We start from the raw sequence: 24,314 nt of genomic DNA, 5'->3' as shown, positions 1-24,314 counted from the left end.
GTGGCCCGCAAACATCTGTACAGGAATCTGATGCCCTCTTCTGGCATGCAGGTGTATATGCAGATAGAACATTCATATACATAAAATAAATAAGTTTTTTTTTTAAATTTCACTTTGTTTTTGTCTTGTTTGTTTTTGTTTTTTTGAGACAAGATTTCTCCGTATAATAGCCCTGGCTGTCCTGGGCTCACAGAGATCTACCTGCCTCTGACTCCTAAGTGCTGGGATTGCAGGCACAAAATTTTACTTTTATAATTCCTTGTTCATTGTTCTGAAAGAGTCCTCTTGATTCTGATCTGGGCCTCTTCCTTCTCTGCCAAGGGAGACTGTAAGGCTGGCCTGGCTGTAAACACAATTTTTACCTTGCAACAACTCAGTGTAAGCTCCTGATCATTGAGACCATCACTACATCTTTTCCAGCCCTTCAGTCATTATTTTTTATAGTTCATTTATAGGCAAAATCTTAGCTACATTTTTAACTAATGACTTCCCATCCCTAATATAACCCTTATCAAATTCATAGACAAGTAGAAAATTTATCCTTTGGCAGATGTCCCCAAAGCCTGCTGGGTTTCTTTGAGGTATGATATCTGTCTGACTCTGCTTCCACAGGAGAATCACTGTAAGAGTGAGAAAGATAATCGGTGCTCATGTTGCAAAGGAATCCCGTGTTTTCTCATCTGAACTTCTTTGACAAAAGATACGGGTGAAGTGCCCAGGCCCTGGCCAGGAGGCCCTTACTAGATCTGCCTCCACCCCTCCCAACAAGGGATCAGACCAAACAGGGATTTGGAGCTATTGGAGCCTCTGGGCTGTGAGGACAGACTGTGCTGTGTGGAGCAGCATGAGGCGCTCAGCTCTCCCCGGCTCCTTCCCTTACCCGGGCAGCACGCTCTCCTGGGGACGCTGGTTCATGAAGTGGAAGAGTCTGTTTTTCTCAACATGCATTTGGAAACTCAGGGAGATTAAATTACTAGGAAACATTCTGTTGAGAAGCTTCAGTGCCTTTCTCAGCATTTTCTTGGCGAGGACCATCTGCCCCATATTAAAGCAGACCTAATGGAGATGGGAAGGGAGAGGAAAAGCAATGATTCTAGACTTAGTCGGTGTGATCCGACAGCACATTTTGGGGGCGGGGGGATACGTATCTAAGAAGCTGTTCTGTGGCCCAGTAATAAAATCCTCGTGTGCTTTGACATAATACTAAAAATAAATGTTTGTTGGGTGGCTGTGTAAAGGCGGCTGATGAGTAGGGTTTGGCATTGAGCTGTGCATCATATAAAGTGAACATCGTTCAAGTTCACCGTTACAAAGACATTCCATAAAGATGTGGAAGGACAGATCTTTCTGCTGACAGTTTATAGTGAGAAAGGGTTGGGTCTAGAAGCTTGGGCACAGGACTCTTGGACAGGGCTCTGTGGTGATGAATGAGAGGAGGGCGTTGAGAATACACAGGTGGCTTCTACTCCCCTGTCGACTTTCTGGGGTCTCCAATGCAGAATGACAGCTTTACACCTTCAGCGGTTTCTTACCTCACCTTTGAGATAATAAAAGGCGGCATACTCAAAGATATGACTCCAAGAATCGTCACTTGCCAGAGTCTTCATCAGCCTTTCTCCCTCACCCAGATAGATGTATGCCTGCAGTCAGCCACCAGAGGAAACAGAGAGGTAGTGAGGTATAACACAGAGGGTCGCCTGCCCCGACACTACTCAAGCTAGGGAGGCAGGAGCCACGCAGATCCCACGTCATCATTACACCTGCTCCCACTCGTTATAATGGGCCTCCAAACTAGACAGAAGCTGGAGGGCACCTCAGCTTCATGTCTACTCTGTCTGCTAAATGGAGCAATCAGTCCTCTTTTCTTTTCTTTCTTTCTTTCTTTCTTTTTTTTTTTTTTTTTTTTCGTTTTGGTTGTCTTGGACTCATTTTGTAGACCAGGCTTGCCTCGGACTCACAGAAATCTACCTGCCTCTGCTTCTCAAGTGCTGGGATTAAAGGCGTATGCCACCACGCCCAGCTAACAATCACTTCTTTTTGTTTCATTAGATGCATGATGCATGTAATTACCTCAGTTCTAAGGGCATGTTGCCATGGAAACTTACAGTTTTCCTAGAGAAGTGTTAACTAGTGCTCTGGTGATCTCAAATCTGTCTGTGTGATGGTTTAGCCAGACGGTGTGAGCCTCTGAGGGCTATGGGATTGAAGTCAAATTCACATCAGCTAGGAGACCTGTAGCTATTCTGTGCTGTAACGCACTGTCAGACAGCAAGGCGTAAACCACTAGGCTGCTACTTAGGAGGACTATGATGAAAATAAAGCATTTGCACTAAGAATGAATCTAAATAATTTCCCTTCTCCCATGCAGGTAGATAATTTCAAATATGGCAATAGTTCATTAGTTAATTAATGAAAGATGTGCTGTGTAGCCTAGGCTGGTCTTGAACTTGCTATGCAGCTTAAGCTGACTTCAAGCTTGTGATTACCCGGCTTCAGCTTTCCAAGTGTACCACCATGCCTGGCTTGGTTGTTATACTTTGATTAATCAATTATTAATGACTTTTTTCCCCCCAAGACAGGATCTTGTGTATCCCAGGTGGCTGTGAACTTGCCGTGTAGCAGAATCTGGCCTTGACTAGATCCTGATCTTCCAGCCTCTACTTCCCAAGTGCTGGCATCACAGCTATGTACCACCATGGCAGGCTCGCTGTGTAATGACTGTGGTGGTTTGAATGAAAATGGCGCCCATAGGCTCATAGATTTGAATGCTTGGCCATTAGAAAGCAGCACTATTGGGAGGTGTGGCCTTCTTAGAGTGGGTATAGCTTTGTTGGAGAAGTGTGTCACTGGGGATAGGCTTTGGAGTTTCCGAAGCTCAAGCTAGGCCCAGTGGCGCTCTCTTCCTGTTGCCTGTGGATCTGTTTTGTTTTTGTTTTTGTTTTCTCCAGACAGGGTCTCTTTGTATAGCCTTGGCTGTCCTGGACTCACTTTGGAGACCAGGCTGGCCTTGAATTCACACTGATCCACCTGCCTTTGCCTCCCGAGTGCTGGGATTAAAGGGGTGCGCCACCACTGCCCGGTGCCTGTGGACCTAAAGATAGAACTCTCAGCTCCTTCTTGAGCACCGTGTGTGCCTCTGTGTCACCATGCTTCCCACCATGGTGACAATGGCCTAAACCTCTGAACCTGCAAGTAAGCCCCAGTTAAACGCCTTCCTCTATAAAGAGTTGCCACGGTCATAGTGTCTCTTTTAAAGCAATGGAACCCTAAGATGACGATGGGACTGGCTGTGTGCCTGAGCCTGAGGGGTGGAGGAGGACGTGTAGAACAACAGCTTACGTTATAGTTGTCACCCAGGGTGAGGTAAGCAGATGCCAGCTCCAGGAAATAGTACAGGGCTCTGCTGTTTTCTCCTAAGGCTACAAAATGCTGGGCCAGAGGCAAGATGACAATTTGGAGCAGCTCTGCACACTGGCATGGTTCCGGGGGGAGGACGTCATTCCGAGACTTCATCTTTTGGATAACATTGTCAAAGAAATGCAAGACCATTTCTTTTGTTTGTGCAGCACTGTTTCAATACAGGAAGAAGCAGGAGGTCAAGAAATTACAGGCATGGCACAGGTTTTGATACGAAATTATTTTTGAAGGCTAATAAAGTCCAGTGTCACGCTCACCTCCCAGGTGCACCATGCAGCCCCTGGCAGTTTTTCTCTGTACCTAAGAGGCCCAAAAGGTTGACCCAGAGGGAGTGACCCAGAAGGGTGATTTGATGACAATTGCTTCTGTTCTAACTCCTAGATATATGGAAAGCCAACCAGACAAACAAACAAACAAAAAAAGATATGTATGCACAAACAGCAGTGGCCCACGCCTTTAATCCCAGTACTTGGGAGGCAGAGACAGGTAGATCTCTATGAGTTCAAAGACAGCCTAGTCTACAGAGTGAGTTCTAGGACAGCCAAGACTACACAGAGAAACTCTGTCTCAGGGGAAAAACAAACAAACAAACCCAACAACAACAACAAACTACATATGTGCATACCTGAGATTCTCGGGAAGTTTGTGTTTCCTAGGGAGGGCTGATTTAGAACTGATGACCTCTTCTTCAGCTGGAAAAGTAATTGAGCAAATAAGATCTCTGCCATCCACCAAAGGCTTGTATTCCCTTTACACAGCTAGGAGCCATGTCTCTCAGCCCTACCTCCTTCCCCTGGGGGCATCTCAGCTTAGAGCCATGTGGTTTTTTTTTCTCAGGTAAGATCAGAATCACGAGTGGCGGTCCCCTGGGGGCATCTCAGCTTAGAGCCATGTGGTTTTTTTTTCTCAGGTAAGATCAGAATCACGAGTGGCGGATGTCACTTCTGAAGCAGATGGTCCGTGTGCCCTGTACTTTCTTTAGACAAGAAAGCAGCTAAGGTCTGAATGGCCAAAGGGAAACAGAACGCCAACCTGGAGGAGCCTGGAGTCTGCAGCTATCTGCCGGGCCTCTTGTCCAAAATGTCAGGGAATTACAAAAGCAGGAACCATAAATTGTCATTCTACTCCGCTGACCCACTGAAATGCTCCTCTGCTGTAGCTGATAGCATTACCCCGACCCATCTAACACACAATAATTCAAACTGCAATTTAACAGTCGTGAAGGAGATTAACATTAATGTGTAGTAAAGAAATAGAAATTTAAACACAGACACACACACATGTGCACATACATATGTAGGTTATTTTGTTTTGTTTGGGATGGGGACTCGTGTAGCCCAGGCTGGCCTTGAACTCACTATGTAGCCAAGGATAACCTTAAAGTTCTCATCCTCCTGGCCCCCAACCCAAGACTGAGGTTTGAGGAGTGAGGTGTTAGGATTCAAACTCAGGGCTTCGTACATGCTGGGCAAGCACTCTACTGACCCTCCCTAGACAGTCCAGGAAATACAGATATTCTAATGAAGTACTCCAAAGGCTAACTTAAGGAGACAATAGTCTTGAATTAGACATCTAATGAGACTTCAGTAGCTTAGAAATTCCCATGGGGAGAAGACAGACTCCTAACTGGAAAAGCAGCCTACCTCAGGGCATTTGCTAGTGGCAGAGGTAGGGTTGCAGCGTAGGTCCAGGGTTAATGACTAGTCACTGTAACCTCATAGGCTTGTTTGGTTTTGAGACAGTTTTACTATATAACCCGGGCTATCCTTCAACTCCACAGCCCAGGCTGGCTGCCTATTCTCCATCCTTTTGCCTCAGCCTCCACACACCCCGGAAGAGATCTTTTAGTTGATAGAAATCCGATTTGAAGGTTCTGTACTCTTGTCTTTATAGAATAAATACGCTCCCCAACTCTTATGCTCATCAACCCACATGCGGAGCGTGGCCATCGTTCTTAGCACACTGCAGAAGAACCCTACCTAGTGAGATATAATCAGTCCCCACCTATTTCCTTTGTCATTTCTGCAGCTCCATCTAGTACCTCACTTTAGATAGAGGCATTCACTGTGCCTTGGTTTTTTGGTACAGTTTTTTTTTTTTTTTAGCATCAGTAGTGTCAGTAGCATCCTATACATATATTAACTTTTTTATTGTTTGTTTTCTCTGAGACAAGGTCTCTTGTAGCCCAGGCTGGCTTTTCACTTGCTGTCTAACCAATGATGACCTCAAACTCCTGCCCCTCCTGCCCTCATCTTCCAAGTATTGGGATTACAAGTATGTACAACACCTGGCTTAGCTTTGTAATGGTAATAATTATGTTTTCAACCGAAACAAATGTAATGCCGAGGATAATAAAGCGTGGTAGTCAGCACTCTTTGTCAGTCATGTACACTTCTCTGGCATGGCCCTTGCCTTGGCAGGATGAGACCTATCGCTGATATCTCATCTTCTCTGTGCCCAGGCCCTTGGAGGACTTCACTCTAAGGCCTTCTTCTTTTACATTTATTTAATTATGGGATGTACGTGACACAGTGTGCATGGAGAAGTTAGAGGACACTTGTGGAAGGGATTTTAATTCAGAACATGGCTGCTCTGGCAAGAGATCGCACCCAAACAATTTCTAGGTCTCTATGATCCAGCTAGAATACAAACAGGCCTTTAATCCAGGAGACAGAGGCAAGCAGATCTGAGTTCAAGGCCAGCCTGGTATAGAGAAAAGTTTCCGGCAAAGAAAGCTTAGGTCCAGGTGTGGTGGTACACACCTTTAATCCCAAACAATGAAGGCAAAGTTAGTTTGTAGAAGGAAGCACCCATGTTTGGAAGTGATGTCTAATTGAGTGGCAAAAAAAGTGACAAATTAGAGAAATATTTGACAGAACATCACAAGAAGAGAGAGGAAAGGGAAGCTGTTTAATAAGCAGTGCAGAGGGAGGGGGCAGTTTTACCAGGAAGAGTTTTACAGAGAGAGGTTGAATGAGAGAACAGTCTAGACACAGGTGAAGACAGAATGAGCCAGGGAATGAGAAAGAGCCAGAAGATTAGAAAAGATTGCTGGAGTTAGAGCAATTCAGAGGCTGAGAGACAAGCCAGATTAAGTAAGGTAGCTGGGAGAAGAGTTTGAGCCAGAACAGCTGAGTTGAACCAGCCAGCTATGAGCTCAGAAAGAACAAGAAAGAGTGAGCTTATTCAGCAGTAAGTCAGAGGCTAAAAACATTCTAGGCCTAGGTTAGATTGTGCAGAGGCTAGAAGCTTCCAGGGCTAGGCCTAGGCTAGCAGACATACTCAGTAATCCCCCAAGACAACAATTGTACAGGCAATTGAAAGCTCCTTTTACATACACTACTGCAGGCAGCGCTGCTCTAGACTTGACTACCGGTAAACATCTTTCTCTATCCACGAAAATTCAATGTTATAACACAGCTACTATAATTTATGGTCCTTTGCCCTCAGGGACAGTAGGGATGATCTTGGGAAGTAGTGGATTGACTTCCCAGGGATTCATAGTGCATTCAGGAATTATAGATGAAGCCTTCGGAGGATAAATTAAAATTATGGCCTATGTAAAGAGAGATGCAATTTAACACAGGTGATAGGGTTGCTGCTGTTTCTCTATATCAAAGGCAAAGCCGCTCCAGTAGAAGGAATAGGAAGGCTTGAAAACAGAGAGGAAAAGTTTTAAAAACCAGAAAGAGTATCAATAGTGCTCTGTTAGCCTTAAATTTTCTGAATGATAATGAGAAAGGAACAGCAGCACCTGAGAGCACTCTGTTATAGAGAAAAAAACAAAAAACCAAAACCAAAACCAACAACTGTGGAATTAAATTAACCTATGTAGTAGAAGGATGTGTTAAGCAGCGAATGTTTTGCATTGGGAATGTGGATTTGCTTATATTTGCTTATATTTCCACAGAAAATGAAAAGCCGTGGATATCATCAAAACTTAAAAAGATTAGAAATGAGCAGGGGAAGTCTCCTGAAAACCTCAGCCACTGACCCAAAAAGTGCTTAGTTCATTGAAAATATCTCTGTTTCTAATTTCCCACCACAACCAGCATAATCGACTTAAAACAGAAAGGGGGAAATGTAGTGAGAATTTTGGAATTTTGGTGTCTTCAAAAAACACAGAAATACAAGAATATGTTTTTGTTTTAGTATCAGATGTGGGGACACTATGATTTGCCTTGTCATCTAGCAGAGGCATGGTTTTGACAGCTGCAGATAGTTTCTGTGATTGTGTGACATTTCTAGGAATTTTTCAGAGGGTATATAAATGCTGAATCCCCATAGGTGGGGTTGGTGGTTGGTGGTCATTTGGCAGGGTGTGTGTGTGTGTGTGTGTGTGTGTGTGTGTGTGTGTGTGTGTGTGTGTTGTATGTGTGTGTGTGGTGTACTTTGTTAGTAGTCATTATCAAAGAAGAAACAAGAACAAAAAAATCAGATTCAAGGATCTCTCTCTCTCTCTCTTTTTCCCTCTCTCCTTTTCCTCTATCTTTCTTTCTCTCCTATCTAGTGATGGGGTGTGGCACTGGGAAGATAAAGGGTAGGAAAAAGAAGAACCTACAAAGTAGAAAAGACAGGCTACAGGGTCTGAAGGGAAGTATCCTGTATGAATGGAAAATGTTGCTCCTACAAGTCATAGGTTGTTAAACAGAAATGCCAGTACCAGGTAGGAGATACCTCCTTATGGTCAGCAAGGGCCCAGAGTGCCCACTCCAAACCCAACACAGGCTATTTCCATTGGTTTGCAGGACACAGATAACGAAACTGGGACCAAGGTGGAAACCTCCACCTTGCTGGATAACTTTCACAGTACCTAAAGGTGCTGCAATATAAACTTCTAAAGGAGAAAAGTCAACAACAGACTCATCCAGTGAGGAAAATACAAACCTGCCAAAAAAGATGAACCCACTGGTGTAACAGTGGCATGAATGATAGGCAATCAACCACTTTCTGATTAGATTTAAGAACTGCTCCACAAGAGGAATTTATTCCTAGTACTGGAAATCTAGTCAAATTCCATCCCTTGCTGTGAGACAATTTGATTTTAGCTCAGGTGCACTTCATTTACCAGAGCCTTGTATGAAAGTCACAGTGAGGGGGACTCTGCTACCCCAGGTGCACTGCTGGCTCTTCCCTTGCACTGTGGACCTATGGCAATGCTTGTATCCCAAAGCCAGAAGGCCTTGAAGCCTTTAAGGCCCAGACCCAATCCATAAAGATCTTAATCTCCAAGACTTCCCAAATAGAGTTGGGATTGGCTAGAAGTGAAGTAAATTTTACCTTTAAATCCTTGGGACTTTGCCATCCTCGTGACAGTCTCCATATCCAAAGTGTTGAGTCGAATGTCCACTATGAAATGGTGGTAAGGAATGAAGTCCCTGTTTCTGCAGTGGTTGCAACAGTGGGCACTTTCCTCCAAAAAGCGGGCACATTTCAAATGCAAGACTTTCTTCTGGTCCTTCAGCCACAGTTCATAGGCTGTTTTCTGCATTATAGGTCTGCAGAACCGAAGGATGCAGCACTCAATCACCTCACCTTCCCTTTCACGGAGCTCCTCCTCTTCACCATGAGCTAGAAGGGACGAGAAGAGCTTTTCAGCCAGGCAGCAAATCACTTTCCTAACAAATGTCAGTTCTCCATTTCTTGTAGGTTTTTCTCCCCGCTTCATTTTTGTGATATTAGGCCTTGAACCCAGGGCATCGTGCATGCTAGAGTAGTGCCCTACCTCTCAACTATGTCTCCAGTCCTCTCAGTCTAGAAATGCTTCTGACTAAGGGGAAAGAAAAAAAAAAAAAAAAACAAAACATTCTTTTTCCAGGTGCTACTACTCACCTAATCCCCCGATGGGCTTTAGGGACATAGAGCGATAATGAACCTCAACTGTGGCCACATTTTGTTTTAAGGCTAGTTCAAGATCTTTGCTACTCCGGAAGCAATGAAAGACATTCGCTTGCACTAGGGTGGCCAGGGCCTTGATCAGCGTCTTCATGTTCCAGCAGGGGAGAATCTCAAACAGCAGCTCTGTGGTGAAGGTTAGGCCAATGATGGCAGCGCATCTCACCAGCATCTGATGGGAAAGGCTCATACTGTCCAGCAGGACCAGAGAGATTTCTGTGGGTGGAAAGCCACACAGTAGGACATTATCAGATGCGTTCTAGAGATGGACACCTGCCCTGAGCTACGGTTCTTGTCTGTGAAAAACCTAGGCAAGCCAAGTCAAAAGAAGTAATTGCTTCGGGCCAGCGTATAGATACCCCTTATGCTGGGACTATTCGAGATGCAGTTCCTCTGCTCTTATATATATGACATGAGTTAGATGGATCTTAGGGTGTTGTGGTTTAGTGTTAAAGGGTGATGAAGATGTGTGAGGAGAGGTCTCAGGAGGCCACAGTAGTCAGGGCTCCGTCCCGTCCCTGTGCTCTGAAGGCTTCTCCAGCTCCCCCCTTTGTCTTCATTGGCTCTTCTTCTCCCTGGGCCTGCTCAGCAGTAAGCACACGGGTCTCTCTATCTGTTCAAGAGGTTCATTTATTCTCATGACACACGCTATCATCTCTATTGCATTAGCAAATGTCAGGGAGCCCAGAGCTCCAATCCCAACTCTTCATCTAAGCTTGAGTTTCATAGTTCATGTATGCCTGAAATGTGTGTGTGTGTGTGTGTGTGTGTGTGTGCACGTACGCGCATGTGTGCACACGCACCAGCATTAGTTCTGGGGTCTAAACCCAAGGCCCTTGACAACTTGCACTACCACTGAGCTACAACCTCAGCCTATTCTTAGACACGCTAAAATTAATTAACTAATTCATTAATTCATTAATTTATGTGTGTGTATATGTCAGTACATGTGTGCCACATGTATTGGAGGCCAGAAAACAGCATCCGCTCTCCAGGAACTGGAGTTACAGAGGCTGTAAGCTACCATGTGGGTGCTGGAAACAGAACCCAGATTTTGGGCAAGAGCAGTAAAACACTCTCAACCACTGAGTCATCTTTCCAGGCCCCCTTCCTGGACATTTTATATCCATTAGAGGCCACATTTGAGGTTTTCAACTTGACCATAGGACACGGGCAGATGGGAGTTGAAAGTAAGTTGGGATACCTTTGCACTTCAAGCGACTCAGGGAATGAAACACAAACACTTGTTGCAGCCGGATCCCTAGGCCACCCTCCCAGACCTTTGAAGTCACCTCTGGATGACGTAGCTTAGAGCTGCATGTGGGCCACAAAACTGATTCCAAGTCAGTGTCCCTGAGTAGCAACAGTACATCTTGGATATAAGCTTGCTCTTTGTCATTGCTTTCTCGTAAACTTTAATGGTAGAAGATGTGTGTGTCAGATTTTTCTTCCTTATGATTGCCTTCAGCTTAACTGACAATGTATGACACTTCATTCTTTCTGTATGTGTATATATGTCTGTTTGTGTGTGTATACATATTTTGTGTACACATACATACACATGCTTGTCTGTGTGTGTGCACTTTGAGTCCACACTGAGAGTCTTCCTCTATCACTCTTCACCATACTGATTTTTGTTTTATTTTTAATTTTATTTGGTTTTTCGAGACAGGGCTTCTATGTTTAAACGAGCCCTGGCTGTACTGGACTCGCTTTGTAGACCAGGCTGCCCTCCAATTCACAGAGATCTGCCTCCCTCTGCCTCTGAGTGCAGGGATTAAAGGTGGTGTGTGCCACCACACCCAGTTTACCTTATTTATTTTTAAAGATATGTTTTTTATTTATTTGTTTGCTTTGGTTTGGTTTTGAGTCAGGGTTTCTCTGTGAAGCCCTTGCTATTCTGGACTTGCTTTGTATACCAGGCTGGTCTTGAATTCACAGATGTTTTTCTTTTTTCCCAGATGGTTTTTTATTTATGTGTATGTGTTTGCTCACATACATACAGATGCCCATGGAAGCCAGAAAAGGGTAAAATCCCCTGAAGGTAGAGTTACAGGCAGTTGTGAGCCACCTAACGTACGTGCCAGGAACTGAACTTGGGTCCTCTGGAAATACAGCAATCACTCTTAATCTCCGAGTTATCTCTTTAGTCTCCCCACCCGTTTTCTTGAGACAGGGTCTCTCTATGTAGTCCTGACTTTCCAGCTTGGTCTCAAACTCATAGAGATCCTCCTGCCTCTGTCTCCCAGGTGCTGGCATTAAAGGTGTACACCACTACACCCAGCCAGGTCTGTGATGGTTTGAACGAGAATGGCCCCATAGACTCATATGTTAATCTCCAGTTGGTGGCAATGCTTGGGAAGGGTTAGAAGATGTGGCCTTGAAGGAGGAGGTGTGTCACTGCGGGCAGTCTTTGAGATTCCACAAGCCCATGTCATTCCCAGTTAGCTCTCTGTCTCCTACTTACAGAGAAGGGTATAAGCTCTCAGCTATTGCTCTAATGCCATGTCATGCTAGCCTGCTGCCATGCTCCCCACTGTGATGGCCATGAGCTCTAACCCTCTACAAAAAACCAGCCCAGGATTGAATGTTTTCTTTTACGAATTGCCTTGGCCATGGTGTTTTGTTATGGCAACAGAAAAATAACGTAGACTTTTTTTTTCTTTCACAGAACCTGACACTCTCCAATAAGTCTCAGAGAGCCCCCTATCTTTAACCTCTCCCCCCCACCCCCATCCCTGCCTCCCCAGTGCTGGGACTAAAACCATATGACACCATGCCTGGTTTTTTCAATAGTGAGTTCTAGAGATTGAACTCGGGTCCTTGCTTGTGCCTGCACAACGAGCACTTTACCCACTGAGCCACCTCCCTGCTCTTCACTCGTCACTTTTTCATGCATGTGACTTGCGTTTGTTCAAGCCCGAGTTTGTGCAGAGGGAAGGAGGCAGCCTACTAGAGGGAGAAAAACCGAGCCCACTGTGCAGCTTGCCTACCACATGGGGCAGTGCACAAGTGTTTTGTTTTGTTTTTTTTAATGTGAAAGACATCAATGAATACTAGGTTATTCCTCTTTTTTTTTTTTTCCCAGTCAGTCTACAGTGGATCCTAATCAGCCCTCTGTGTCAGTAGACTTTGTTAGTGTCTTTCTCCAGACAGTCATCCTAGAAGAGGCAGAAGTAAAAGTCTACTGGAAAATGAATGCAAGTTCAATTTTCTTTACCTTTTAGGGATGCTGGAGGTGACAAATTCTTTAGTCTGACACCACTTGAAAGGTAACAGACTTCTGTACGCCCCTCAGATATGGAAGTATAAAGATGCATGTCTTCCGTTGGCCTAACAGAGTGTTCTATGTGGAGGCAAGAGGGAAGCAAAGTGGAGAGTCATTCTCCTGTCTTTAAAGTCTGATTTCCCTGAAATCAGGTGAGAAAGACTAAGCACAGACGTGTTGGCTCACCAAATGTTCTAGAACATCTTACTATATGTTCCTTTCCTACCCTCCAAAGCAAGAATTACTACTATTGGTATCTCTGTAGCACTTTCACTTTTCCATGCTATCACATATAGTAATATAGAGAGAGCTATGTGCTGGCTTGTAGTCCCACTGGGCTTATTTGGACACGGCTATGACCAGAGGGAAATTTAAAATGGTGAGGTTTGAGAATAAACATTGCCTAGTAACTCTGTGTACCCAATACTCCAAAATGTTTATCCCTTAAGTCATTCATATAATACTTGGTGGGTGAGGTGCAAATATAAAGGTGAATATAGTCAAGTTGCCTCATCTCCTAAAGGCATAAAGCATGCACTCAAAAGATTGCCAGGAAGTGAACAGCTTGTCAGTGAGCACAAACAGGAAGTACTAGAGATACTTCATACCAATTTTTTACTTGTTTATTTTGTTGTTGTTTGTTTGTTTGTTTTGGGCTTTTTTGTTTTGTTTTTGTTTTTGTTTTTGTTTTTTTTTTTTGTTTTTTGTTTTTTTGTGACAGGGTTTCTTTGCGTAGTCTTGGCTGTCCCGGACTTGCTTTGTAGACCAGGCTGGCCTCAAATTCACAGAGATCCACCTGCCTTTTCCTCTTAAGTGCTGAAATTAAAGGCTTGTCCACCATGCTGGCCTTTGTTTTTCAAGGCAAGGTTTCTCTGTGTAACAGCCCTGGCAGTCCTAGAACTCTCTTTGTAGGGCAGGCTGACCTCTGAACTCACAGAGATCTGCCTGCCTCTGCCTCTTAAGAGCCGGGATTAAAGGTGTGGTGCCTCTACTGTACTGGCTGGTTTTATATCAACTTAACATAAGTAAAATCCATCAGAGAGGAAGAAGCCTCAACTGAGAAAATGCCTCCATAAGATCTGGCTGTAAGGTATTTTCTTAATTAGTGGTCAGTGTGGCAGGTGGTCTCAACCTATTGTGGGTCCCATGCCTGGTTTGATGCTCCTGGGTTTTGTAAGAAAGCAGACTGAGAGAGCCATATGAAGCAAGCCAGTAGGCAGCACCCTTCCGTGGCCTCTGCACCAGCTTCTGCTTCCAGGCTCCTGCCCTGACAATGCTCCTGTCCTTACTTCCTTTGGTGATGAACAGCAATGTGGAAGTAGAAGCTGAATAAACCTTTTCCCTCCCCCAACTTGATTTTTGGTTGCAGCCATAGAAATCCTAAGGCAAAGGCTTTCAACACAACATGATCTGTGAGGGTGATCAGCATGAATAACACGCACTTCCAGGCCTCTTGGTGCGTAAAACTATGAGGATAGAAATCCAAGGAACACCAGGAAGAGGGAGCAAGAGCTTACAAAGAACAACACATTGTTAGGGGAAAAAAAAGTTCAATGAAAAGTTCAAAAAGACCATGATCAGGGCCCTTACATTTCCCTATGTTCTTCCCTGTCTACCAAGTGTACAATCTTTAGTGCAGCCATGGAAGCCCAGGTTAGTTGGGTTTTCTTTCTTCCTATTTAGGACCTTAGATCTCAGGCCTTTCCATTCTCCTGAAAGTCCTCTGCCAAAAGACTTAGAGACAGACTAATGATGAGAAAAGGCTACTTACTGAAAAGGTTGTTCCAGGTCACATTTGTCTTTTCCTCAGACTCTGCTTGTTGAAAAACAAGAACTTTGTGGTGGTCGAGGTTTTTTAGCAGTTCTTCACAGTAGAAGGGAATCCCACAGCTCGCCTCCACCAGGTACCTGCAGAGACAACAAGGTGAAAAGCCCACAACTGTCAGTAAAGAACAGATTCTTCTCGGTGCCCTGCAAACAGTCCCCTCCCCATCTCCACCTGCTTCAAGGCAGTTTTCATGCTTGGTGATTGATGTTTCCCCTTTTTGTTGTCAGAGCTGAGGACCCTGCCGGGAAGCTACATCATTTCACAGTGTAAGTTATGAAAAAAAAAATGTGTGTGTTTCCAAAATTAAAACTACATAAGGCACATCCTTTGTCACCATATGGATGCTGGGATCAAACCCTGCCCTTTTGAAGAACAGCTAGCACTTCTAACTGCTGATCCATCTCTCTGGCCCTTTTCTTACTTTTTTTTTTTTTTTAATGTGACAGACACCAATGAATACTAGGTTATTCTTCTTCTTCTTCTTTTTCTTCTTCTTCTTCTTTTTCTTCTTCTTCTTCTTCTTCTTCTTCTTCTTCTTCTTTTTTTTTTAGTCAGTCTACAGTGGATCCTGATCAACCCTCTGTGTCAGTAGATCTTTTTCATTCCCTTTTGTTATTACATGACAATCTATTGGATGGATTCACCCTACCTTACCAAACTTAACCAGTTAAGAGATGGATATTTGAGTTGTTCCCAGTGTTTTATTAATATAAGTAAGGCCTCATGGAAAACTTTGTCTGTACGTCATTTTTAAAAATCCATGCACTTGCGACAGATTCCAAGAAGATTTAGGATTGGTAGATCAAGTGATAAGTTTGGCTGGGGGCGTACATCGCAGCGGAAACGCTTGCCCAGTATGTGAAAGGGCCTTGGTTCCATGAGAGCAGAAGAGAGAGAGAGGGAACACAGAGTGCTATTGTGCACTCATGTAATCTCAGCACTTGGGAGGATAAGGGAGGCAGATCCAAGTTCAAAGTCAAGCTGGGCTACATAATAAGGTCTTATCTCAAAAAAGTTCCCAGAACATGGGCTAAAGGGCTAACTCAGCAGATAGGAATGATGTTGCATGAAGACCCGAATTCAATTCCCCAGAGCCCATGTAAAGAGCTTAGAGTGTTCGCACACGCAGCTAGGAGGGTTAATGTTACTTTCTAGCCTAGCTCTAGGTTCCGTGAGAGACCCTGTCTCAAGATAATAGGTGGAGAATGACAGTGCAGGGCACCTGACATCTGCCTCTGGCCTCTGTTACACATGGATGCACACACCGGCACACACATTCATCACACATGCATATACACAACCCTCGACACACACACACACACACACACACACACACACACAAAACAAACTCAAATACAAAAGATAGACATAATATTTATAGTTATATGCACACACATCTATCATACATATAATCACTGCCTGTGTGTGTGTGTGTGTGTGTGTGTGAGAGAGAGAGAGAGAGAGAGAGAGAGAGAGAGAGAGAGAGAGAGAGAGAGAGACAGAGACAGAGAAATGCATTCCATGAATTACATAAAATGAGCTTTGTTCCATGTGTCTTTCCTCCTGGAGTAGGGTACCTTAAATAGAAAGCCTAGTGTTAAGAGTCTGTAATCCCAGCACTTAGGAAGCCAACACAGGGGGATTCCCACGAGGGCGGCTTAGTGAACATCAGGCCAGCCAGGGCTGCATAGTAAGACTGTATTTCAAATAAATTGAAACAAAATGAAATGGGGGGTGGGGGTGGGAAGCAGAGCAAAATAGAAGGGAATGGTAGACACCAAAGTGTCCAGTAAACAGCCAGCTACAGAGCCACGGTCTCCTTGTTAACAGGGCTGCTGTCAAGATCCCAGTAGGAGAATCACCGACAACCTCAGAACACACTCATAAGAGTCAGTTTTCAACATCTGCCTCATACTGAGAACCACACTACCAGTTGCACTCTGGCCAGCCAGCTAAGACCTTGCTGAGTGGCAGGTGTGGTGTGCACGCCTTACCAACTTCTCTTTCCTGTCAGTTCCTAAACACACATGGCCATGCTCTTGATCACTGCTCATCAGAGAAGGTAGGCCCGTGCCCAGCGTGATGACAGGGAAGCAGATCAACCAAGCAATGCTTGGGGAGGTGTAACTGGGAGCCACATCATGGAGCTGATCTACACACATCCACAGCGCAAGCACTGAAATCATCATCTCAAGATACAGCCCGGCTCTGGGCTGGGGAGATGGCTCAGTTGGTGAAGGGCTTGCCGCATAAGCCGGAGGACCTGAGTTCAGAGCCCAGGAACCGCATGCAAGCAGGGTGTGATAGTGTGCATCTGTAACTCCAGCTCTGGAGAGGCAGAAACAGAAGGGTTCCTGGGACTCACTGGACAAGCTAACTGAATCAATGAACTCCAGGTTTGGCGAGAGACCCTGGCTCAAAAATCAGGTGGAGGGCTGGAGAGATGGCTCAGTGGTTAAGAGCGCCGCCTCCTCTTCCAAAGGTCCTGAGTTCAATTCCAAGCAACCACATGGTGGCTCATAACCATCTGTAATGTGATATGGCTCCCTCTTCTGGCTTGCAGGAGTACATGCAAGCAGAGCACTGTATACATAATAATAAATAAATAAATATTTTTAAAAAAATCAGGTGGAGAACAATTGAGGACGAAACCCAACATTAACCTTTGGCCTCCACATGTATCTACATGAACATATATATAAATACAACACACACACACACACACACACACACATACACATACACACACACACACACACACACACACACACACACACACACACACATACACACGGGGGTGGGGGGGCAAGCGAGCGCGTGCCTTAGGGATCTACATGATAAAGTCCAGATCTGGGGCATAACTGCAGGCGTCAAGACCTCGGGATAGTAGGAGGAGGCTACTTACAAGTCAAGCTCTCTAGGAATGCTGCTTACGCTGAGGTCAACACAGACCTTGTCACGGATTTCCTGGGGCTCCATGGTACCAAGCATGACATAGGTGGTGTTGCGGTTCCTCATTATGGCACTGGCAGCCGCACAGGGAATGTTGGTGAAGGGAGTCAGGGACATGACGATGAAGATGGGCATAGAATGGGTGAGCCTTTCTATGAAGGCCCAGGAGGCTCCATCCACAAACTGGGCCTCATCGATGATGAAAATAATCCTTTCTTCTCTCACTGTCTGGGAAAGGGAGAGAAGCAGAAACATGCTAGAAGACTCATATGTCTACTGGGTTTTATGGTTTGTACTGTGTAGACCAGGCTGGCCTCCAACTCAGAGATATATCTGCCCATGTCTCCAGAGTGTTAGGATTAAAAATATGCACCGCCAGCCTTTAATCCCAGCACACAGGGAGGCAGAGGCAGGCAGATCACTGTGAGTTCAAGACCAGCCTGATCTACAAAGCCAGTCCAGGGCAGCCAAGGCTACACAGAGAAACCCTGTCTTGGAGGCATGGGTGGGAAGAAAAGAAAAAGTGTGCCACCACGAATACCTAATGGTGCCTTTTAAAAAAGGAAGCAATGAAGGAGGGAGGGAGAGAAGGAAAGAATGAAGCAAGGAAGGTAGAAAACAGAAAACACTAAAGGCATGTGGTGGCACATAGCTGTGGTCCTAGTACTTGGGAGGTGGAGGCAGGAGGATCAGGAAGCAGTGCCAGGCTACCTACCCTTTACTGTAACATGAGCGCAGCATCAGCCTGAGCAACAAGAGATTTTTTTTTCAAAACAAACAAAACACTACAGCATAGTTCCATGGTAAAGTGCATTTTTAGTATGCCTAAAGCCGTGGGTTGGAGTCTTAGTTAAAACAAAAACAAAAACAATGGAAAGTTGTAGGATACATAGGGTTATGGAGCTATCTACAAACTCAAGGAAAAAAACAAAGCAAAACGAAACAACAAAAAACAATGCTTATTATATAAAAAATAGTGGATATGTCAGTTATCTTGGGGATCCTGAGGGTATGATATTTGTTCTACAACATATATTTACCAAGCACCCGGGGCTAATGTAGTGTGAACACATTGCTGACCCTGCTGGTGTCTTATGCTATTTTGGTTTAAACTCTGGTATAGGTTACACTTTAAATAGACTGTGTATCATTTTTCTTGTGTAGGCTACAGCTAGTCTGAATTATTTACCTACTCATCAAACATTTAGTGTGTATCAATTAGGGTTGCGCACAGCCTCCAGGTATTGGAGACGTGCAATAGACTGTGAATGCAAATTCTTTTTGCCTCAGTCTCTTGGTCCTAGGATTCTGTGTGTACTACTGTGCTGGGACTGTGTTTGTGTGTGTGTGTGTGTGTGTGTGTGTGTGTGTGTGTGTGTGTGTGAGTACAGTTGTCCACAGAGGTCAGAGACAGTGGCAGAGCTTGTGGAGCTGGAGTTGGGTGCTGGGATCTGAACTCAGGTCCTCTGCAAAAAACAGGAAGATGACTTTTTTTTTTTGAGACAGGGTTTCTCTGTGTAGCCTTGGCTGTGCTGGACTTGCTTTTAGACCAGGATGGTCTTGAACTCACAGAGAGCCACCTGCCTCTGCCTCCCTGAATGCTGGGATTACAGGCATGCGCCACCACACGCAGCTGAGTCATCTCTCCAGCTCCTCTGTCTGAATTCTGAACAGACTCAGCTCAGGTTCTGGAGGATGGGGAGAAGGCAGCACTTTAAGGGTACGGCTTTCACATGCTTGCAAAGCACTTGCAAGCCCTTGGGGTCGGAGGCCTTGGGGCAGCTGGCTTTGTGGTCATTTGCCTAGTTTTCTCCCCCAGTGGCTTGACTCGTGGATGCTCTTACTTGCTCCAAGATCTTCATAAACAGTGCTTCCAGCTGCTGTTGCTTCCGTAGTGTGCTCATCCTGGACATCTCCCGGGAAACAGGGAACTGTACGGACAGTGAGAGTGTTGAGCAGAGGGAAAGGGCATGGGGAGTGACTAACCACATGACTCCAAGCAAATCACTTCAGCTGCTCTGAAGCTTGGGACGCTCAAGTGCTAAGTCCCACAGTGCTCCCTCCACCCCAGCTTGAATCCTCCATGCCACAGAATATACTAGTCAGGAAATAAAAGGACACTGTCTATAAATGTGCTATCACTTTTGGGAACAGGGTGGCCTTGTGCCCTAGATCAATGGGGATAGGACAGTACAACTATGAAGGAAAGGTGACAAATATATATACAAAATCACACAAATATACACAAAATATACACACAAATACACACAAAATATACAAATCAACAAATGGACATTTGGATTTTCCAGACTATAGTATGTTTAGATACGTTCATTATCTCACAAGAACACAGTACAAGGGCACGTGAAAGTGGCTCAGTGGTAGAGCAAATGCTTAGCATGTATGAGGCCCTAAATCCAGCCTTAACTCCTATAACAACTAACTAAATAAATAAATGTAAATTAAAAATAATATGTGGTGCTCAGTGTGTCCTGGGTTAGTTAATTTCTCTAGACTTCAAAATCACTATGTTAAGTGTTTCTGTGTTATAAGGAATTGCATTATCATTTAGGTTTGCCTGAATGTCTTTAGGATTTGAAATACATTTTGGCTAAGCGATTAAAACCCTTTTTAAAGATTTATTTTATGTATGTGATGTTTTGCATGCATGCATGCATGCCTGCTGCCCACAAAGATCAGAATAAGGTATGAGATCTCCTGGAACTGGAGTTATGAATGGTTGTGAGCTGCCATGTGGGTGCTGGGAACCGAACCCAGGTCTTCTGCAAGAGTAGCAAGTGCTCTTAACGAGGGAGTAATTTCTCTAGCCCCTTCACTCAGGGGATCTAAAATTTGTTTTTAACTATTTATTTTAACTGTGTATCTGTATGTATTTATGTGTGGATCTGTGCACAGGAGTGCAGGTACCCACAGAGGCCAGAAGAGGGCGTTGGATTTGTTGGGAGCTGAGGCTAAAGACTTGGTTGCCAGCTGCCCATGTGGATTATGGGAACCAAAATCAGGTCCTCTGCATCAGCAGCACATGCTTTTAACAGATGAGCTCTCTAGCCTCAAACAGCTTAGTTATTAACTTTTTTAATGAATACAAACACACCTTCATGGAGGATGGAGAGTCATTTTCTTATCAGTTGGACACTGCAGATGAGATACTAAAGGTGTGCTGGGTAGTTTTATGTCAGCTTGACACAATTTAGGCTAGAGTTATCTGAGAGGAGGGAGCCTCAATTGAGAAAATGCCTCCATAAGGTCAGGCTGCTGCAGGCCAGCCTGTAGGGCATTTTCTGAGTGATTGTGATGGGCCAGCAGTCCTGGGTTCTGCAAGCTATGAAAGGGCGAGGCAGGAAAGCAGCTCTGCAGCCTCTGCATCAGCTCCTGCCTCTGGGTTCCTACTCTGAATTCCTGTCCTGGTGTTCTTTGATGATGAACTGTGATGTGGAAGTGTAAGCCAAATAAATCTTTTCCTCCCACCTTGCTCTCAGTCATGGTGTTTCATCACAGCATTAGTAACCCTGACTTTAAAAAAAAAAAAAAAAAAGGTCTTAGTCATGAAAGACACATGAAATCACAAAGCTTCAGGCACAAGTGTCTATGCTTGGCCCATAGCTTTATCCCTCCCCGCCCCCCTGCCCCGGGAGTCTAATACAAGCTAGTTACCTGAACATGGAAGATGTCATTAAGAAGACAGTGGAACTTAGCATCCAACAGCGTCTTGACTCTATTCTGAAGATTGGTCTGTCGTTCTTTGTAGTGTTTACAAGTATCCAGACCCAGTACATTAGCCATGAGTATCTGGATAGTATAAAAGTTTTGATGGAAGCTGATCTTAGTCAGTGCAATAGCAACAGCCCTGTTCATAAGACAGTGGAGAATCAGGAGCGCGTTTTAAGTACGGTTCCTGGAGATAACAAAGGCTGGAGTGTGCGGTACATAGACCGTGCCACCAGGGGAACTGGCATGGAGCGAACAAGGTGGAGCGTGTTCAAGCCCCAGAAATCTCAAACTTGAGATCATCGACAGGAGTTAAGAACTGCTCCCTCCTTGTTCCGAGCCGGCATGCCCTGGCACACACGCATCTTCGCAATTCTCCAGCTAGTCATGTAGCCCAGCAGCTGAATCTTAGCTCCAGCCAATGAGATGCGGTCCGCCCAGAAGATCCCGCCCTACTTCCCAAGGTTCCTACAGCAGTTGTTCACCCTGGAATAAAGGCACGCATAAGCTGTTTCACTTAAAATAGTCTAAGAGTTGCTGTCTCTTTAAAATTCTCGCAGAAGTCCAACCACCACCACCACCACCTCCTCCCCCGAACTCCCAGCGCGACCAGGATCCTGCAGACCCTTTCCGAACTCCACTCTTGCCGACTCAGTAGACGACAGAACCCACCCGTAAACACGGAGGGGTGGAGCGGAACTCAGAACCACGCTGGAGGAGACTTCTGATTTCTCACACCCAGCTGCAAGGACAGGGATTTACCAAGCTACCTGGAAGCCGGTCTGTATTCCTGCTTCTGGTATCCCAACCCCTCCGTCAGCCCTTCGCTGTTAACCTTGCTACCTTCTTCTTAGTTCTGCATCAGCGCCCTGCACCCAGGCCAGGGCCCTTAGACTCATACCTATCCTGCCGCAACAGCACGTCACTTCCTGTACCTGCTGTCAGCGACTCTGAAGGCAACCCCTTCAAGAAACCTCAGTGCTATCGTTAGGTACAGATCTGGGGGGCTGCAGGTGCAGTTCAGTCGGTGGCAGAGCATTTCCCTGGCATGCGTGAAGGCTGGAGTTTGTCCCCTTGTGCAGTTTGCCCCCTAGTGCTATCCAAAGCAAACCAAAGCCTCAACAAAACAAAAAAATGAGGCAAATCTTGCAGCGTTTTCTGGTTGAGTGCTTTCCAGGGGTCCTGAGGCCTATTCTGTGTGCCATACAAACGCACCAAAGCCTCATTCTGTTGTGTCTCACCCCATTCTGCCTAGCTTTTCTTTGCGTTTCTGCTACTCCACATCCCTACCACAGCCCCCACCACATTCTCTTTTCCTGTTCATGTCCTCCTCCTCCTCCTCTAAGCTCCTTGAAAGTAGAGATCATATGACACTTATACTCGGGACATTGACACTTGGTTGGGATTGACTTGCATTCTCCAAAATTCATGTTTTAGCTCCAACTGCCACAGAATTCAACCTCGTTTGGAAAGAATGTAGTCGCAAAGAATCAAATAGGATGAAACCAAATAGGATGAAACTATCAATTGCACTACGTGTGGTGGCACATACCTGGAATCTCAGCTTTCAGGAGGTGCAAGAAAGATCAAGAGTTCAAGGCTAGCCTGGGCTACACAAACCCTGCCTATAAGCAAAGAAATAAGTAAATATGTGTACTCATAAAAACACACACAAGGAGATGCTTTGTGAAAATGAAGGCAGAGATTCAGGCGATGTGTTTACAAGGAAAGGAGCACCAAACATTGGCACCAGAAATGAGGAGAAGAAAGAAGAAAAGGACAGCATTTTCTTAGTCCTGTAAGGGTACCAGCCCTATTGACACTTGGATCAGACTCTCCGCTTTTCTGTTGGTTAACTCACCCACCAGTTTGTGGTACTTTGTTACAGTACCCTGGCGACTAATACAGCATTTAGCAGTTCTTGAAACGTAATGAGAATTTAATAATGGTACGACTCAATGTTTCTTGCTATAGTTATCCCCTCAGCAGGGTTAAAGACATTTTGAAACTGGCTTTTCCTAGGTCTGACATTAAAAGGTGATAGAAATTGGATACAAATAAGAGAGTAAGTATTTCCACTTTATTTACCCTTTAGGCTAGGAGGGAAAGACGTGAGACACCATTGCCATGATCTTGGGCATCATTCCTGTACAAGCAAGTCCCTCAGAGTGCCAGGCGGCTCGTCCCAAAGAGAGGTCTTACGGCATTTCTTGTGTGAGGACAGGCAAATAGTATGAGGTAAGTACACTAGCTCTGCCCTCTAGATTGAAAATCTAATGGCCCAACATTCTGAGCCCTACTCTTAAAACTAAATTGCTTAAAGCAATACCTCCCTCCTCTCTCCTCCCTCCCCTCCACCCCAAATCAAGCAGACAGACAGACAGACAGACAGACAGACAGACAGACTCCAATTGTGGTTGCCACATCTCTGCTAGATGTTTCAACCTACCTATTCACTGGGGTTAAGCAGGAAGTTTTGAAGTCTCCAAGTTTGCCCTAACATTAAATTGGGATCTCCAGAAACCAGTGCCATTTCTCTTTCTTTTATCATTAATTACTTATTCAGTTACAAGAGTCTTGATCCCCCAACAGTTATAGTTAACTAGTTCACATAAGGCAAGTTATACAAGGAAAAGTAAAATTCTTTTAGGGCTGTCCGTATTTTCCAAGGTCACAAGAAACAGAGTTTCAAAACACTTACCTATGGTTCTCATACTGGGAGGCCAGGTACTCGATTTCCATAAGTATCTGGCTCTTTCCATATCCTGGCAATCCTTCATACATTAGAACTCGGCTGCAGTTAGTCATCAAAAAGTCCTTCATGGTAGACATGAAGTAGTCGATCTCCCTAACGCGTCCTGTTGTTTATTTATTTATTTTTTTAAAGAAGCAAACCCATCAACAGAAAATAGATAGTTTAGAAATATATTTTTAAAGACACACAGTGATACCCCTTCTAAGAATGCCTTTGGGATTTCCATGACATCTCGCATGGGACTTCTTTCCTTTGTGTTCCCATCCTTTCCATATAGCTGAGGGCGGCTGGCCTCAAAGTTGCTATGTAGCTAAAGATGACCTTGAACACCTGAACCTCCTGCTTCTGCCTCCCAAGTGCTGGGATTGCAGGTATTCCACCACTACTCTTGGCTTGTTCATGAAATTTTTTAGAGCTCTATAATGTTTTTAAAATTTTTTTAAATAAAAAAAATTTTTTTAAAGCTTCAG

General features: G+C 44.8%; 1 protein-coding gene across 1 annotated transcript in view; it reads right to left on the bottom strand.

Annotated features, from left to right (window-relative positions):
• The window catches only part of Adcy10 (adenylate cyclase 10), a 66,104-nt gene that overhangs the window by 16,991 nt on the left and 24,799 nt on the right, over positions 1-24,314 (bottom strand). Inside the window, exons 13-24 of the mRNA XM_051147768.1 lie at positions 23,791-23,947; positions 21,036-21,228; positions 19,205-19,291; positions 17,314-17,588; positions 14,352-14,488; positions 12,533-12,658; positions 9,250-9,528; positions 8,698-8,988; positions 4,043-4,109; positions 3,340-3,568; positions 1,533-1,640; positions 881-1,056 (exon numbers count right to left, since the gene is read on the bottom strand). Coding sequence (XP_051003725.1) covers positions 881-1,056; positions 1,533-1,640; positions 3,340-3,568; positions 4,043-4,109; positions 8,698-8,988; positions 9,250-9,528; positions 12,533-12,658; positions 14,352-14,488; positions 17,314-17,588; positions 19,205-19,291; positions 21,036-21,228; positions 23,791-23,947 — 2,125 coding nt within the window. The remainder of the gene's footprint in view (positions 1-880; positions 1,057-1,532; positions 1,641-3,339; positions 3,569-4,042; positions 4,110-8,697; positions 8,989-9,249; positions 9,529-12,532; positions 12,659-14,351; positions 14,489-17,313; positions 17,589-19,204; positions 19,292-21,035; positions 21,229-23,790; positions 23,948-24,314) is intronic.

This window comes from Acomys russatus, chromosome 6 (assembly GCF_903995435.1).
Source record: "Acomys russatus chromosome 6, mAcoRus1.1, whole genome shotgun sequence".
Lineage (NCBI taxonomy): Eukaryota > Metazoa > Chordata > Mammalia > Rodentia > Muridae > Acomys > Acomys russatus.
This window is presented reverse-complemented; position numbering and strand designations above follow the sequence as displayed.